General features: G+C 50.8%; 1 protein-coding gene across 1 annotated transcript in view; it reads right to left on the bottom strand.

Moving 5' to 3' along the window:
• ltk (leukocyte receptor tyrosine kinase) overlaps positions 1–18,568 on the bottom strand; it is a 261,905-nt gene that overhangs the window by 158,005 nt on the left and 85,332 nt on the right. The window contains exons 2-3 of the mRNA XM_038784003.1: positions 9,148–9,258; positions 850–939 (exon numbers count right to left, since the gene is read on the bottom strand). Of these exons, the coding sequence (XP_038639931.1) occupies positions 850–939; positions 9,148–9,258 (201 nt within the window). The remainder of the gene's footprint in view (positions 1–849; positions 940–9,147; positions 9,259–18,568) is intronic.

Below are 18,568 nucleotides of genomic sequence, written 5' to 3'. Positions count from 1 at the left end.
CGGGCGCTGGCGAGCGCGGTGCTGGAGAATCAGCTGGCGAGCCGTCATTTGCGATGAGAAGCCCATTAGGCCTCATTAAGTGGACCAATTAACATTGAATTGCATTGCTGGCCTCGCTGGGCTGAGCGCTGGAAAGCTTGCGGCAATTGCCACTCGTTACCACACCATCTGTTACTGTGGGATTCAAAGCCAGGGCCCCAGAGCATTACACTGGGTCTCTGGGTTACTGGTCCACCTCCTCCCTGCTGCAGTTTAGGGGGGGAATTCCATAATTTTGGGGCGAGACACCTTAAGACACGGCCACCCATTGTGGGCAATGGAAGTGAAGGGTTTGCAAGAGGCCAGAATTTGAGGGGCAGAGGGATCTTGGAGGTTTGTAAGACCAGATGAGGTACAGACAGAGGGAGGAATGTGGCCATGGAGGAATTTGAAGATAAAAATGAGAATCTTAAATTTGAGTCATTGGTGAATGGGAGTCAATATATCTCCGCAAGCCCAGGGGTGATGGGTGAACAAGAAATGTTTTTAAATGAATTTATAGTACCCAATTCTTTTTTTTCCAATTAAGGGACAATTTAGCATAGTCAATTCACCTAACCCTGCACATCTTTTTGGGTTGTGGGGGTGAGACCCATGCAGACAGAAGGAGAATGTGCAGGGTGAACAGGACTTGACGTGAATTAGGATATGGGCCATAGAGTTACAGATGAATTCTACATTGAACCTAATATGGCAGGAAAACATGGTAATAAAATGCCTTATGAGCCTGTTACATTCTCTCACCTTTATGTATCATATAAATGCATTACAAGTAAACCAGTTATGAAATATGTTTTTCAATACTTTTACCTGAGGGGACAACCTCTGGTGCAGGAAAGAGAAATGGCAACTCCTCAGATTGGTGCAATGAACCATCTTCTATTGTCACTGTTTCAGTCTCTGGGTGGGCAAAGAAAATGGGTGAGTACAAAATATTCAGCAGAATAATAGACCCATAGTGGTGACGGCAGACACTTGAGAATACCCATGCATGGCTGGCTGGTGTGGAGTTGATGATCACAAGCCAATTGGCTCTCCCCATATCTTGGAACAGAAAGGCGACATAAGCAAAAACCTTTTTACACAGCGGTTGCAATCTGGAACGCACTGCCCGAGAGTGTAGTGGAGGCAGATGTATTTTAAAATAAATTTAGAGTACCCAATTCTTTTTTTCCTAATTAAGGGGCAATTTAGCATAGCCAATCCACCTATCCTGCACAACTTTTAGGGTTGGGGGTGAGACCAGCACTGACATGGGGGGAATGTGCAAACTCCACACAGACAGTGACCCAGGGCCAAGATCGAACGTGGGACCTCAGCGTCATGAGGCAGCAGTGCTAACCATTACAAAACAGTGGTTAGGACGATTGCTTCATGGTACCATGGACCTGGGTTGAGTCACTGTCTGTGCAGAGTCTGCACATTCTCCCTGTGTCTGCATGGGTTTCCTCCGGGTGCTCTGGTTTCTTCCCACAGTCCAAAGATGAGCAGGCCAGGTGAATTGGCAATTCTAAATTGCCCTTAGTGTCCAAAAGGTTAGCTGGGGGTTACTGGATGTGTGGGCTTAAGTAAGGTGTGCTTTCCAAGGGCCGGAGTAGACTCGATAGGCCGAATGGCCTCCTTAAGCATTTTAAATTCTATGATTCTAACCACTGTGCACCCGTGCTATCTCGAATGGAGGCAGATTCAAGCGAGGCTTTCGAACACGAATTGGATAAATACCCGAAGAGAAAAATTCACAGGGTTACGGGGTAAGGACAGAATTCTTCCACCCCCCCTCAGGTGGGTTCATTGGCAGGCTTGGAGGCCAGGCTGGGGGTGTGGAGGAGGAGGGGAGGGGGGGGGGGGGGGGGGGAGAGAATTTGGTAGGAGGCCCAAAAATTGATTTCATGCTGGCATGAGTTTCCTGGGATCTTCCACTGGTGCCGGCCATGTCCATGGCAGATCTGGAAGCACCTTGGGGACCGGCATTGAAACTGATTTGCATCCTGCTAATGGGACTGGTACCGACTCATATTTTCCCCTCATGCCTGGGTCTCCATGACGCCAGCGGGAAAATATGGAGTGGGACAAACTGAATTGTTGTTGCAGAGAGCCAGCATGGATTTGATGGGTTGAATGGCCTCCTTCTGCGCTGCAACCATTCAACAATTCTAAGATTCATTAATAGAGAGTATGTGGGATGGATCACACAGGAATCTATGTATTAATACACCGTGTGTGCATTGGTCTTATTGTTAGTAATGGGATCTATTTGTTAAAGCGCTGGCTCAGTCTCACTATTCTAAATGGAATTGATGTATTAATAGAATGTGTTGAATGGGCAGAATGTTAATAATGGTATCTATTTATTAATGCAGGTTTGTGATGGCTGCCATCCTAGTCGTAATGGAGCCTCCTTATTATAACATTGATGCAGATAGTGAATCTCAGATCTCTGCTGTTCAATGTCTGCTCCCAGCGCTGTCTTACTGATTAATTTATTGTAATGTACCAATTGCTTTAATGAAGTCATTATGTGTATCACAAAAGCTCCTTCAATATTGCTCTTGGCACATGCTGGAGGAAATTATTAGCAGAGTCATGTTTTGTTAAAGGAGCTTTCTGTGGAAAGCCGCTAAAGCCTTATTCATTTTTAAAAAATAAATTTAGAGTACCAAATTAATTTTTTCCAATTAGGGGGCAATTTAGGGTGGCCAATTCACCCACCCTGCACATCTTTGGATTGTGGGGACAAAACCCACGCAAACATGGGGAGAATCCAAACTCCACATGGACAGTGACCCAGATCCGAGATCGAACCTGGGACCTCGAGGCCGTGAGGCAGCAGGGCTAATGACTGTGCCACCTTGCTGCCCCTAAAAATCTTATTCATGAGTATTATCTGGAGATACAGCAAGCGCATGCTATATCTTGTGTAATGTTGCTATAGGTTTTACTACTCTATTGGTTGAAGATGGTCAGGATCATTTGCACTGTGATATCTATGGTATCATGAAATATAACTGTGGTGATATGATCTGCATACTTGTCTGCCATTGGGGCAGAACACCGGCTTACCATTGGCCCTGGTCGGTCATGTGCCTCTCGACCGATTGGCCGAGAGGCTGAGTTAACCACGCCTCCATTAATGAGGTATAAATGGACAAACGCCCGGCGATCGTCCATTCCATTGTAGACGATCGCAGAGCTGTGTTCTAGTCTATTAAAGCCTAACTTTTGTAAAGCACACGTCTCGCGTACAATTGATGGCACATCAATTTAATAGACTAAGACTTTGAAGGTGGAGTTCCGGATCAAGCCTGAATGCCTCCGCATCAGCCCACAAACTCCGAACTCTGCAGAACTTTTCCAACTCTGGCTGACATGCCTCGAAGGGTTCCTAGCATCTACAACCACCCCCCCCCCCCCCACCGTGGCACAGAAGCTGCATGTCCTCCACTCCAGCATGGGTATCGACGCCTATGCAATAATCAAAGAGGAAACGGATTATGATGACGCAATACAAAAGCTAAAAGGACAATTCATCAAACCAGTCAGCAGGGTATTCGCCCGACATCTGCTGGCTACCAGAAAGCAAGTCCCCGGTGAGTCACTAAACCAATATTACCGGGCCCTCCATGCCCTGGGGAGGAGTTGCTCCTGCGTCACAGTCTCAGCTACGGAGCACATGGAACTACTGATCAGAGACGCTTATGTGGCTGGGATGCTGTCCCCCACTATCCGCCAGCGGATGCTGGAAAGAGACGACCTCAGCTTAACTGAGACACTGACTCTCTCCTCCTCCCAGGAGGTCGCGGATCAAAACGCCCGCTTCTATGACCCCAGCCAGGCCTCCTGGCACGCTTCACAACCGCCACCCGCCGCTCCCCACCTCCCTCAGGCCTGTGCCACGGGACGCCCCGACAAGTCCACGGGGCCCCGCTGCTACTTTTGCGGGTTCGCAAAACACCCTCGCGTGCGCTGCCCAGCCCGCCCCGCCCTCTGTAAGAGCTGCGGGAAGAAGGGCCACTACTCCACGGTCTGCCAGGCCAAAACGGTGGCTGCGGCATTTCTGGACGCCACGCAGCACTCTTTCCCCCCCGCCCCCAGGCCTCTGCGACCGCCCTGTGCGCCTCTCTCTCTCCCCCGGGCCTCCCGACTCGCGCCCCGCCGACCGACCTGCTCGCCTCTCTGGGCCCTCCCGGTCCCTACCTGCCCGCCTCGCGAGTCTTCTCCCCCCCGCCCCCGGGCCCCGGCACCCGACATGCTCGCCTCTCCGGGCCCTCCCGGTCAATACCTGCCCGCTGCGCGAGTCTTCTCCCCCCGCCCGCCCCCGGGCCCCGGCACCCGACATGCTCGCCTCTCTGGGCCCTCCCGGTCCCTACCTGCCCGCCTCGCGAGTCTTCTCCCCCCCGCCCGCCCCCGGGCCCCGGCACCCGACATGCTCGCCTCTCTGGGCCCTCCCGGTCCCTACCTGCCCGCCTCGCGAGTCTTCTCCCCCCGCCCCCGGGCTCCTGCGCCTGGACTGCACGCCTCACCTCCCCCGCTCGCAGCCGCTCCACTCGGCTCGCCGGCACCGCTAGCTCCGCCCCCAGCGATCACGAGGGCCTCCTGGGCAGCGCCATCTTTGGGCGCCGACCCCACGTGCGGGTCCTGGGCACCGCCATCTTCAGATCCCGACTCCACGTGCGGATCCTGGCCACCGCCTTCCGGGATTTGCACGCAAGGTTCCTCCAGCATCGACTCGGACGGCGACGACGGACACGGATTTTCTCCACGGCTCGCGGCCGTTCAGCTTGACCAGTCACATCCACGCACGCTCGCCAAAACGACAATGCTGATCCACCTAAACGGCCACGAGATGGACTGCCTGCTGGACTCCGGGAGCATGGAAAGCTTCGTTCACCCTGACATGGTAAGACGCTGCGCGCTCCCTGTCCATCCGGTAACACACAAAATCGGGTTAGCCTCAGGTTCGCACTCCATCCACATCACCGGGTGCTGCATCGCGGACCTCACGGTCCAGGGGAAGGTTTTTAAAAATTATAAATTCCTTGTCCTCCCTAACCTTTGCGCACCGGCTCACCTAGGACTGGACTTCCAGTGCAACCTGCAGAGCTTGACCTTTCAATTCGGCGGCCCTATACCCCCCCTCACTGTCTGCAGTCTCGCGTCCCTCAAAGTGGACCCCCCTCCTTGTTTGCTAATCTCACCCCCGATTGCAAACCCGTCGCGACACGGAGCAGACGGTACAGTGCCCAGGACCGGACCTTCATCAGGTCCGAGGTCCAGAGGCTGCTGACGGAAGGGGTCATCGAGGCCAGCAACAGCCCCTGGCGAGCCCAAGTGCTGGTGGTCCGGACTGGGGAGAAAACCGGATGGTCATTGACTATAGCCAGACCATCAACCGGTTTACGCAACTAGACGCGTATCCTCTCCCCCGTATTTCCACCATGGTAAACGAGATCGCGAAATACAAGGTCTTCTCCACTGTGGACCTTACGTCCGCTTATCACCAGCTCCCCATCCGCGCGAGTGACCACATGTACACCGCGTTCGAGGCTGATGGGCGCCTCTACCACTTCCTTAGGGTTCCGTTTGGTGTCACAAATGGGGTCTCGGTCTTCCAACGGGAGATGGACCGAATGGTCGACAAGTACGGATTACAGGCTACCTTCCCGTATCTTGATAATGTCACCATTTGCGGCCACGACCAGCAGGACCATGACGCCAACCTCCAGAAATTCCTCCAAACCGCAAAACTCCTTAACCTGACCTACAATAAGGATAAGTGCGTGTTTAGCACCGACCGTCTAGCCATCCTCGGCTACGTAGTGCGTAAAGGAGTGATAGGCCCCGACCCCGAACGCATGCGTCCCCTGATGGAACTCCCTCTCCCTAATACCCCAAAATCCCTCAAACACTGCCTGGGGTTCTTCGCATACTACGCCCAATGGGTTCCCAATTACGCGGACAAGGCCCGTCCCCTCATTCAAACCACGACCTTCCCGCCGTCGACGGAGTCCTGCCAGGCTTTTAGCCGCATCAAAGCGGACATCGACGAGTCCCTCCCCTTCCAGGTCGAGAGCGACGCATCAGAAGTTGCTCTGGCGGCCACCCTGAACCAAGCGGCAGACCCGTGGCCATCTTCTCCAGAACTCTCCAGGCTTCCGAACTCCGCCACCCCTCTGTGGAAAAGGAAGCCCAGGCCATAGTCGAAGCAGTGCGACATTGGAGGCACTATTTGGCCGGCAGGAGGTTTACCCTCCTCACAGACCAACGGTCAGTAGCTTTCATGTTTGATAATGCACAAAGGGGCAAGATCAAGAATGACAAGATCTTACGGTGGCGGATCGAGTTGTCCACGTACAACTATGATATCTTGTATCGTCCTGGGAAGCTCAATGAGCCTCCTGATGCCCTGTCCCGCGGTACCTGCGCCAGCGCTCAGATAGACCGCCTCCGCTCCCTCCACGCGGACCTCTGCCATCCAGGGGTGACCCGCCTATACCATTTCATTAAGGCCCGCAACCTGCCTTTCTCCATCACGGAAGTCAGGTCAGTAACCCGTGACTGCCACATCTGCGCAGAGTGCAAACCGCACTTCTACCGCCCCGAGCGCGCACACCTGATCAAAGCATCCCGCCCCTTCGAACGTCTCAGCATTGACTTCAAGGGGCCCCTTCCCTCTAACAACCGCAACATTTACTTCCTGGCGGTAATCGATGAATACTCCCGCTTCCCCTTCGCCAGTCCCTGCCCCGACATGACCACATCGACCGTCATTAAGGCCCTACTCTCCATCTTCTCACTGTTCGGCTACCCCGCGTACATACACAGCAATCGGGGGTCCTCATTTATGAGCGACGAGCTGCGTCAATTCCTGCTCGACAGGGGCATTGCCTCTAGCAGGACGACCAGCTATAACCCCCGGGGTAACGGACAGGTCGAGCGGGAGAATGGTACCATCTGGAAGACCATACTACTGGCTCTCCGGTCCAGAGATCTCCCTATTTCCCAATGGCAAGAGGTGATCCCCGATGCCCGACATTCTATCCGCTCACTCCTCTGTACCGCAACTAATCAGACACCTCATGAACGTCTTCTTGTTTTCCCCAGGACAAACAGACTGATCGAATCTTTCTCAAGTTCTACAGCTCCATGGACTTTGTGTACATATCGTTTTGTCTGGGCCAGTGGGAAGCCCCCAAATTCGATAAGAGTAAGGAGAGAATATTTATCCTCCCGGCTGCTACTCATATCACCAGTTCTCTCTCCCCCCCCCCCCCCCCCCCCCCCCGGCTCTCGTTCATACCCCCCCCCCCCCCCCCGCCTTCCTTCTCCGCAAGGGGTGAATGTGGTGATATGATCTGCATACCTGTCTGCCATTGGGGCAAAACACCGGCTTACCATTGGCCCTGGTCGGTCATGTGCCTCTCGACCGATTGGCAGAGAGGCTGAGTTAACCACGCCTCCATTAACGAGGTATAAATGGACAAACGCCCGGCGATCGTCCATTCCATTGTAGACGATCGCAGAGCTGTGTTCTAGTCTATTAAAGTCTGACTTTTGTAAAGCACACGTTTCGCGTACAATTGATGGCACATTAATAACGTGACAAGATGCTTATGGCAGGCATTAATCCTGAGACCCTGCCTTTGGCCTGTCACATACCTTTCCAGCAAAGAGGGTGGAATCTTACTCAAATTTGGAAAAGTGTCAGCCTCAGATGGAAATCGGTGTCTAACTCTCCAGTTGCACAGATGTTTTCTCTCCAAATCTTCAGCCTCTTAGGCCAAAGAAAATGAGTGGACATGGTTTACACATCACTCTGGTGGGGCAGAGCCTTATAGAGAAGGCTCCAAAGAGATTGGGGTGCCTTTTTTAAAGGGCACCCCGATCAGTGTTGCAGCCGAAAGGCCCCAGCCCCCCATCACAAAGGTATCGGGGGCAACTCCCCCCACCATAATCCTCAGAATTCCAGTGCCTGCTCCCCTACCCGACAGTCCTCAGCATTGTTCAACCCCCCCTCTACCAAGACCGTGGAAGTATACCCGGCACTTTCTGTGCACTGCACATCAACGTGTGTGTGTGTGTCCCACCCCTCCCCCCACCGAGTATGCTTTACAAGACCAACCTGCTTCTACCCCAAAACAATAAGGTGCTGTTGCTCCAGATAGTGTTCAGCCCTTTGCTGATACTGATCCACCCTATCAAAATCAGAAATCTCTATTCTTGTAGTATACCTGAAATTGGAATGTGAGAGTGTGGTGATGGAGGTGTCAGATAAGGACATGAGCAGAGATATAGGTACAGCGAGAGAGGAAGCGACATAAGAAATGCAGGCAGGGAGAAAAATAGAGATAATAAAAAAGGTACAAAGAAAAGTAAGCAGAGAGCGGTGAGAGAGATAAAGAAAGGCAGAGAGAGAGAGGCAGAGATAGAATCCCTACAGTGCAGAAGGAGGCCATTTAGCCCATTGAGTCCACACCAACCCCCTGAAAGTGTACTCCACCTATGTCCACTCCCCTGCCTTAATCCGTAACCCCGTCTAACCTTTAGGACACTAAGCGGCAATTTATCATGGCCAATCCACTTAAGCTCCACATCTTTGGACCGTGGGAGGAAACTGGAGCACCCGAAGGAAACAAACACAGGTATGGGGAGAACATGAAAACTGTACACAGTCACCCAAGGCCCGAATTGAACCCGGGTGAGGCAGCTGTAATAACCACTGGACAACTGTGCCACCCTTATTAAGTGTTGTGTGAAAAAAAGGTTTGGGGCAGTGTCAAGCTCACATGTGACATACTCAATAACCGTGCTGGCCATCACACATACAAACATTGCCAGTGGAGAGAGGAGACTTTCTCTGCACCATCTTGGACTGGATTTGATTTTGGACCCAGAAAGGAACTGCCCATTTAACCAGCCAGTCTGCCAAAAATATAGTTTATACATTGCTGATTGCTGATATGAAATGGGAGCAGTGAGGCTGTTTTGCCTCAATGACAGACTGTCGATCCCCGAATGATGTTTCCCCAAGTTACCAGCGAAGAGCCCACACATAGCCTGTCAACTTGCCCGCTCCCCCTCCTTATCCTCAATGGTTCTATCATCACTTACCATCAGCAGCAATCCCCTGTGGGAACCCTGTGTCCAGCTGGTTCAATGGGTGAAGGTGCGCCTGCTCTGCTGCGAAGGAACCCTCAGTTAGATAGCTTCCAAAACTCGGCACTATAAGGGAAAAGAGCAACTGTGTGAGACTGGTCCTAACGGATCCTAGAATGATATGGCACAGAGTATGGAAGGCTGAGCACTCTGACTGAACTGGATTGAGATTTCATATAACAGACATTCAGTGGCAAATTGAAGAATGGGAATGATATCTTATGTTGGAATGCTGCACATTCAATTCAAGAATCGTCATAATTCCAAGTAAAGGATCTGTCACTGGGATTAGAAAACGTAACTTGTTACATTATCGCTGTCTTGACTGTTGGCTTAAGTTCTTACTTAAGCAAATGCAAAAGTAAACTTGAGATGTATTGTATTGTCGTCGCTCATTCTACCTGACAAATTCTTAATGCCTTTGCCAAACCAAATGCCTAAATTACCAGTGTTCTGCCCCCTCTTCCTACCTGAATCCCAGTTATGAAGCCCTAGGAGGCCCTTGTAAGTGAATAAATGCAAGTTTATTGTAGTCATTGAAAACGGCCACTACGGCAGCCCACGCACACAGTACGTCCCCGTCGGGACGACCTGAATGCCGGTCCCTGTCCCAGGTAACAAGCCCCAGCTGGGCGTCTCTCCACCCACTAGCGGAGAAGCTCATATTCCATGAATCCCACAGGGAGATTGATTAAGAAATCACTTGGGCCTCGTGAGGGTTATTACACCAGCGTTCTGCCTCCCTCTTCCTGCCTGAATCCTACTGTTCTGCTTCCCTCTTTGGCTGAATCCCAATTAGCTACCTCCCTCTTTTGCAATTTTAATGTTGCCCAAAGTCAGCCATGGCTCAGTGGTAGCGCTCTCCCCCCTCTGAGGTTTTGGGTTCAAGATCTACCCTGAATACTTGAGTACGTCATCCAGAGTGACGTTTCAGTGTATTAGTGAGGGAGTACTGCATTGTCTTTCACGTGAGATGTTAAACTGAGGTCCTATCTGCTCTCTCAGGATGTATAAGATCCTGTGGCACAATTCCAAACCACAAATTCCACCTGGGTTATTATTTGACCTTTAGAACAGATCATCTGGTCATTATCATACTGCTGAGGGGCACCGCTATGAACAAATTGGCTCTCGCATTCCAAGTGATTACATTTCAAAGTATTAAATTGGCAATAAAGCGATCTAGGGTGTCCTGAGGCTGTGTGAAGGCTTAGAGGTTCCACATTACATCTCTAATTCCCCACCAATAAATAACCACTGATATAGTGCCTTGAATGTGGTAAAGCATTCCAAGGCACTTTACAGGAGCATTATTGAACAGAACTTTACACTCTGTTTCATAAGAGGTTATTAAGTCAGCTGATCAAAAGCATGGTCTAAAGGAAAGGTAGGTTTAAAGGAAAGGCGAGGGCAGCAGCATGTCAGAAAGTTTAGTGAGGGAATCACAGAGCTGAGAACCATTGCTGCCAACTGCAGAGCGACGAATACCATTGGCGAAATTTCATGTTTACGGCCCTGAGACGTCAGATTTTTCTCACAATTCTGACAGGCCTGTGTCCCCCTCCACTTTCAATGTAACTACAATACTTCTTATCACATAACAGAGGGGGAAATAAAACCCTTTTGGAGGTGTATCCAGTATCACAGTGTCCAGAACATAATACTCAATAACGTCAGGACAGCAAGACGATAAGTGGCAAGGTTGAGGGATACATGAAAGACCCAAATAGATCCATCTCTGCAGTCAGTGACCAAAATCGTCCATCCATGCTCACGGCTGGGATTTTCTGGTGCAGTTGAAAGTGAATGGAGTTTTGGCTGGAATACCGGTATTTTCCGCTCTCGCATGCAACGGGTCCCACCATGGATGAGACCGGAGAATCTCACCCGTTGGTGTGAGTTTACCCTGAGAGCAGACTTCTTTAAGCCATCAATCTCACCAAAAGTCACAACGTTTGGAAGAAAATGGAGCCCTCACTCTCAAATTCTCTGTAGGATAGGGGCTTGTGAAATAACTGACGCTCCATCTTTAATTGGGCCACCTTAAACACTGGCTGAAGAAAAACAATTTCAGTGTTCAGCTCAAGCCTTCATGGCTCTGGCTTTTCTTATTCAGAGGGGAAAGGCAATGTCGTCAGTGCATGGCTTCCTCATCAAACCTCTTCATTATGTTGGAAGATGCATTGGTGAAAGCCCCTTCAACATATATTGTCTCACGGTCATCTCCCCAAGGGGTCTCCCGCCAGCTTTCCCATGGAATAGTTTCATGCTCATAGTCCCACGTGATCAAGACAGAACCTTGGCCCAGACAGAACTATTCAAAGAGCTAAAGGACTTTTACAACTCACTACTTGGGACACTTAATTAACAGTCCGCAGTAGTTACCATTGTCCATTGAGCCAAAGGCTGGCTCGAGCCCACCCCCACCATGTAATTCCCGTAAGCCTCCTTCAGCATGGCAACGCGGGTAATGCCATTTTCTCTCCACACTGTCACTACCCCTCTGAGCCTCAAACAAGGGCACCACACATTTATTCAGCCTAACTGCCAAGTTTGGGACGGTGAGTTGGTTGTGGTGGTGGGAGGGGGAAGTGGAGAGATGGAACTTTACAGCGCATTGTTTTTGCTCATTTTTAAACAGAGCACCCCCCCCCCCCCCCCCCCCCCCCCCCCCCACGCCCCCACCACCAACTCCTCCTGCAAAACTTAATACAGCTATTGAACCCTCAGTATTTGGACATACAAGTTCCAATTCTCAGCAGCAAATTCCTTCACTGCTGAGGCCACATTTTGCCGTGGCGCTTTCAAAATTGATTAATGCGGACCCCAGTAATGGTACAATCAGTATTCGTAACAGAGAAGGCTTTTGTGATTGCCTATTGAGTACACTCTGCATGCAGATGCATAAATCCTTAACAGAGAGAGAGTGAGAGGGAGGGAGAGAGAGAAAGAGAGTCAAGGTTGTTAGGAGGTGCTGAGGAGGGGGGTGGTTAAGGGGTCGAGGAAAAAGAGCCTTTTGTTGAAGTTCCTTTTGACTAAATGACAGAATGATGAATCAACCTCATGGTGCACAAGCAAAGGGCTGACATGAAGCCGGCCTCACTTTCCCATCTCTCAGTTCATTAAATCTGTCATATTATTTCTGTTTTCTCCAACCTTAGAATAAATGTTAAGAGAGACAGAAATGGGGAGAACTCTTTAAAAAAAAAAGCACCGTGAGACGTCAACACATGCCATCGAAAAAAAGAGACAGGAATCTGCAAGGAAACCTTTCGCCAGCTCTTAGAATTCCGAAGTAAAGCAATTGGAAACGAAATCCAGCTGGATCAAGCCCAAGTCTTTGTGTGTAGGTTGATTCACGTTTTCTAAGAGGTTGGATAATCATATTGGAACGAGACTACAGTTACCCTTCCCAAACAATGCAAACAGGAAGCTTGGGTCCTTTTGTATGTATTTCAGGCGTCCAGCCTAAGTTTTCCATCTACACCTGAACAAAAAGGCATCACAGCTTTACTTTCCTGTTCACTTCCATTTTCTTCATGCTACCCCCAGCCCAGACATTGGTACAAGAAGCCAATCGGCATTAGTCAAAATCACGGTGGCTTTTACTTCCCCGATATCCAGGCACGCTGCCAATGATCTGTCTCGAGACTTTTGTTTCAATTCCAGCAAAACTCCTCCAGCAGTTGAACAGAAAACGAGGGCTTGGATTTATATGGCACCTTTTACATCAGGTTTCCAACTCGGGTTTGAGGTTCATCTCCTACCTCCAGAAGCCTTGCTTGGTCAAAGGCCTTGCACTTCAGCATGTCCCCAAGCACCTCACCGACAATTAAATACTTTTGAAGTATACTCACTGTTGTAAAATATGAAATACAGCAGCCACTTTGCACACAGCCAGTTTCACAACCAGCAATGTGATAATGACCAGTTCATCTGTTTTCTTGATGTTGGACAGGGAATAAATTGGATTGGATTGGATTGGATTTGTGTATTGTCACGTGTACCGAGGTACAGTGAAAAGTATTTTTCTGCAAGCAGCTCAACAGATCATTTAGTACATGGAAGAAAAGGGAATTAAACAAAATTCAAGAAAATACATGAGAATACATAATAGGGCAACACAAGATATACAATGTAACTACATAAGCATTGGCATCGGTTGAAGCATACAGGGTGTAGTGTTAATGAGGTCAGTCAATAAGAGGGTCATTTAGGAGTCTGGTGACAGTGGGGAAGAAGCTGTTTTTGAGTCTGTTCGTGCGTGTTCTCAGACTTCTGAATCTCCTGCCCGATGGAAGAAATTGGAAAAGTGAGTAAGCCGGGTGGGAGGGATCCTTGATTATGCTGCCCGCTTTCCCCCGGCAGCGGGAGGTGTAGATGGAGTCCATGGATGGGAGGCAGGTTCGTGTGATGGACTGGGCGGTATTCACGACTCTCTGAAGTTCCTTGCGGTCCTGGGCCGAGCAGTTGCCATACCAGGCTGTGATGCAGCCCGAGAGGATGCTCTCTATAGTGCATCTGTAAAAGTTGGTAAGGGTTAATGTGGACATGCCGAATTTCCTTAGTTTCCTGAGGGAAGTATAGGCGCTGTTGTGCTTTCTTGGTGATAGCGCCGACGTGAGTGGACCAGGACAGATTTTTGGTGATGTGCACCCCTAGGAATTTGAAACTGCTCACCATCTCCACCTCGGCCCCGTTGATGCTGACAGGGGTGTGTACAGTACTTTGCTTCCTGAAGTCGATGACCAGCTCTTTAGTTTTGCTGGCATTGAGGGAGAGATTGTTGTCGTTACACCACTCCACTAGGTTCTCTATCTCCCTCCTGTATTCGGACTCGTCGTTATTCGAGATCCGGCCCACTATGGTCGTATCATCAGCAAACTTGGAGATGGAGTTGGAACCAGGTTTTGCCACGTGGTCGTGTGTGTACAGGGAGTAGAGTAGGGGGCTAAGTACGCAGCCTTGCGGGGCACCGGTATTGAGGACTATTGTGGAGGAGGTATTGGTGTTCATTCTTATTGACTGTGGTCTGTTGGTCAGAAAGTCAAGGATCCAGTTGCAGAGTGGAGAGCCAAGTCCTAGGTTTTGGAGCTTTGATACGAGCTTGGCTAGGATTATGGTGTTGAAGGCGGAGCTGTAGTCAACAAATAGGAGTCTGATGTAGGAGTCCTTGTTTTCGAGATGCTCTAGGGATGAGTGTAGGGCCAGGGAAATGGCATCTGATGTGGACCGGTTGCGACGGTATGCGAATTGAAGTGGGTCAAGGTGTCCTGGGAGTATGGAGGCGATGCGCTTCATGATCAGCCTCTCGAAGCACTTCATTACAACTGACGTCAGGGCCACCGGGCGGTAATCATTGAGGCATGTTGCCTGGTTCTTCTTTGGTACCGGTATGATGGTGGTCTTCTTGAAGCAGGTGGTGACCACGGAGTGGAGTAGGGATAGGTTAAAGATGCCTGTGAATACCTCTGCCAGCTGGTATGCGCAGGCTCTGAGTGCAAGACCAGGGATCCTGTTCGGGCCCATCGCCTTCCGTGGGTTCACTTTCAGGAAGGCCGATCTGACTTTGGAAACTGATGGTGGGTATGGGTGAATTATGGGCTGCTGGGGCACTCAACAGCGGATTGTTGGTTACCTGCTCAAACCTAGCATAGAATGCATTAAGTTCATCGGGGAGGGGTGCGCTGCTGCCAGAGACACTGCTCGGCTTCGCTTTGTAGCCCGTTATGTTGTTTAGTCCTTGCCACAACCGCCGAGAGTCTGTCTGTGACTCTAGCTTAGTTTGATATTCTCTCTTGGCATCTCGGATGGCTTTACGGAGGTCGTACCTGGATTTCTTGTATAGGACAGGGTCGTCTGCCTTGAACGCCTCAGATCTGTCCTTCAGTAGGGAGTCAATCTCGCGGTTGAGCCATGGTTTCCGGTTGGGGAACGTACGTACTGCTTTCTTTGGCACGCAGTCGTCCACACATTTGCTGATGAAGTCTGTGACGGTGGTGGGATACTCATTTAAGTTAGTCGCTGAGTTCTTAAATATGGACCAATCCACTGTCTCTAAGCAGTCACGTAAGAACTCTTCTGTCTCCTCGGACCAGCACTGCACAACCTTCTTAGCTGGATTCTCCCGCTTGAGTTTCTGCTTGTAAGCCGGGAGAAGGAGCACAGTCTTATGGTCTGATTTCCCAAAGTGCGGTGGGAGGATGGAACGGTAGGCGCCCTTGATTTCTGAATCAAGAGTGTTGTCGCCCCTGGTGGGGCAGGAGATGTGCTGGTGGAATTTTGGCAGTACACTCTTGAGGTTGGCTTTGTTGAAGTTGTGGTGAATGAGATTCACACGGTGTTATAAGTTACCAATGTCACTCTGTTCCCATTGTATATACGTACCGATATTGTAAGTGCAGTTGCACTACCTGACCACCAGGGGGAGTAGCTCTGGGAGCACTCGAGAGTTTGTACTGGGCTCCCCCCTTGGCTCCGCCCAGAACTCCTCTCCCTGGAGCTGCTGTATAAAGATCCGTGCCACAGAACCAGCCAGCCAGTTCATCGAAAGTTTAACGGCGAAGAGGCTGGCTCTGTTGTAAGTATATTAAAACCGCTATTCTAATCCTACAAGCACGTGTCCGTAGAATTGATGGTTCCATCAATTTAATATACTTACGAAACAGTTGAAGTATATCATGGAAGCAGCCCTCAAGCCTAGAACTCGACCCGTAGGATGCAGAGGCTAAAGAAAATTTCTCCCACTGGCTGAGATGTTTTAAGACCTACCTGGCAGAAGCCAGCACCGCTGGAACAACGGAGGAACAAACGTTAAGCCTACTGCACGTGAGGGTAAGCCACAGAATCTCCACGCAGCTAAACCTGGCCGGTTCTTACACCGCAGCGCTGGCGATATTGGACAAAATGTACGTTAGGCCCATCAACGAGGTTTATGCACGCCATGTGTTTACGACTCGCCGTCAGTGGCCGACAGAAACACTAGCTGAATTTGTACGGGAACTTAACAATCTTTCCAATGACTGTAACTACCAGGCCGTTACCGTGGCCGAACATAGGGAGCTTGCTGTGCGGGATGTTTTTGTAGCGGGCCTCAGATCAAACTATGTGCGCCAAAGGCTGCTGGAAAAGGGGGCCCAAGACATAGACATTACTGTGGAGGCTGCTACCACAATGGAAGTCTCCTTCCGCAGCCTCACCTCGTTTCCCGTGGACCCCGCAACCCCATCGTGGGTCCCCGACCAACAACACCCCCAGGCCTGTGCCGCACGGCCCCCCAGCTACCGCGCTGCCAAAGCCAGTTACTCCACGGCCCCAGCCAGTTACTCAGCTGCCCCAGCCAGCTACTCAGCTGCCCCAGCCTGCCATTTCTGTGGACAAAGTCAGCACCCGCGGCAGCACTGCCCAGCTCGATCCGCGACCTGCAGCAGCTGCGGGAAGAAAGGCCACTATGCCAGAGTGTGCCTCGCGAAAAGGGCCCCAGTTTCTAACTCCCCAGTAGAGAGAACAAATCGCTCCCAGCACCAGCGGGCCCGCGGGGCCCGAGACGCTGCGGCCTACGCCCCAACTCTGCCCCCTCCCGCCACGTGCGATCCATGGGGGCCGCCATCTTGGCAAACCCCCACCATGCGGCCGGCCACTTGCGACTCATGGGGGCTGCCATCTTGGATGCCATCTTCCTCGCCGCTCACCACGTGCGATCCACGGGCCCCATCTGCATCTCCATGCTCAGATAGCTCATCAGAAGACTACGACTTCCCCGGGCACTCATCACGCGGCCCGCAACTCAGCGCAGCGATCCGGCATCAAGTTCGCCAGAACGTACCGGCATCTACTCGACCGGACGCCCACTCGGAAGACTACGACTTTCCCGGGCACCCATCACGCGGCCCGCAACTCAACGCGGTCACCCTAGATCAATCCCGCCCCAAGCACCTACGAAGTTCGATGGCGGATGTCCAGATCAATTTAAATTCAATTAATAAATTTGGAATATAAAACTAGTCACAATAATGTTGACCATGGAACTACCATCATTTTCTTTTTCTCTTGTTGTAAAAGCCCATCTGGTTCACTATCGCCCCTTTAGTGAAGGAAAGCTGCCATCCTTGCTTGGTCTGGCCTACATGCGATTCCAGAACCACAACAATATGGGTGATTCCTAACTGTCCTCTGTAATCATCTAGTAAACTACTCAATTGAAGGGCAATTAGGGATGGGCAAAAATTGCTGGCCTTATCAGCAACACCCACGTCCCGTGAAAGAATAAATATATAAAAGCAAGTTGCTGTTGTTGGCCCTGTTTGCGGACGATGGTTTGAATGGAAATCAAAAAGGATAAACAAACAGTTTGGCTTCCTGCTGCCCAGTGCTGTCGATTGACATTTGGGAGAAGTGCGCATCATTGGGAGCTGGCTGAACTTGCTAATGATGCCCCATGTGGTTCAAATCGGGTCTTTTTTTTTTTGTTTAAAAAAATTAAAATTTGTGGTTGAATAGCCTGTGGACACTGACCATCCAGACTGTCCGTTGGCGAACAACTGCTTCAGCTAGGTCTGGGAGAGCAGCCTGAGGCAGTCGAGCAGCCTGAACCTGTCTAACTGTTCCCCAGCATGAGGCATCATCGTGAGAGGCAGGTTGGAGGGAACAAGAAAAGATTTGCTGGAATCTTTTTCCATAAAAGGCAAGCTTGCATAAATTCTGAGGGGAAACTGTTGTAATTACTTGAATACAGGCCGTGGTTTTTTGAACAGAAAAAGTGATTTAAACTCAGAATGCAAGTTATTAATTCTTACATTTTTCCTGGATCGTAATTTGAGACGAGGTCTCTAAGTAAAGAACTCGAGAACGGCTAGTGAAAACTGAGCACAACAAAATGACTTACTCATTGCCTTTGATACAATAAAGCGTGCCAGGATGCTTCACAGCAAAATTAGACACAGCGCCAAATAAGGGGTTATTAGGGAAGATAAGCAAAATCTTGGTCAAGGAAGTAGGTTTAAAGATGTGGGGCGCGATTCTCCGACCCCCCCATGCCGGGTGTGAGAATCGCGGGGGGCCGGGCGATTCCCGCCATGCCGCCCTGGCACCCGCATGCGATTCTCCCACCCCCCCCCCCCCCCCAAAACGAGTTTTACAACAGGCCAATCGGAGAAACGGTCGAGCGGCGATTCTCCAGGCAACCTGCCCGGTTCCTCCGGCGCCAACCACACCTGGTCGCTGCCGGCGTGAACAGCGCGCAAACGCTGCGTGTGTGGCCTGTGGGGGGGGGGGAGGATCGGTGCCCACCGATCGGCGGGCCGGCGTCTCTAAAAGACGCACTCTTTTTCCTCCGCCACCCCGCAAGATCACTGTGACATGTCCGCGGGGAGGACGG

This window comes from Scyliorhinus canicula, chromosome 2, assembly GCF_902713615.1.
Source record: "Scyliorhinus canicula chromosome 2, sScyCan1.1, whole genome shotgun sequence".
Classification (NCBI taxonomy): domain Eukaryota; kingdom Metazoa; phylum Chordata; class Chondrichthyes; order Carcharhiniformes; family Scyliorhinidae; genus Scyliorhinus; species Scyliorhinus canicula.
This window is presented reverse-complemented; position numbering and strand designations above follow the sequence as displayed.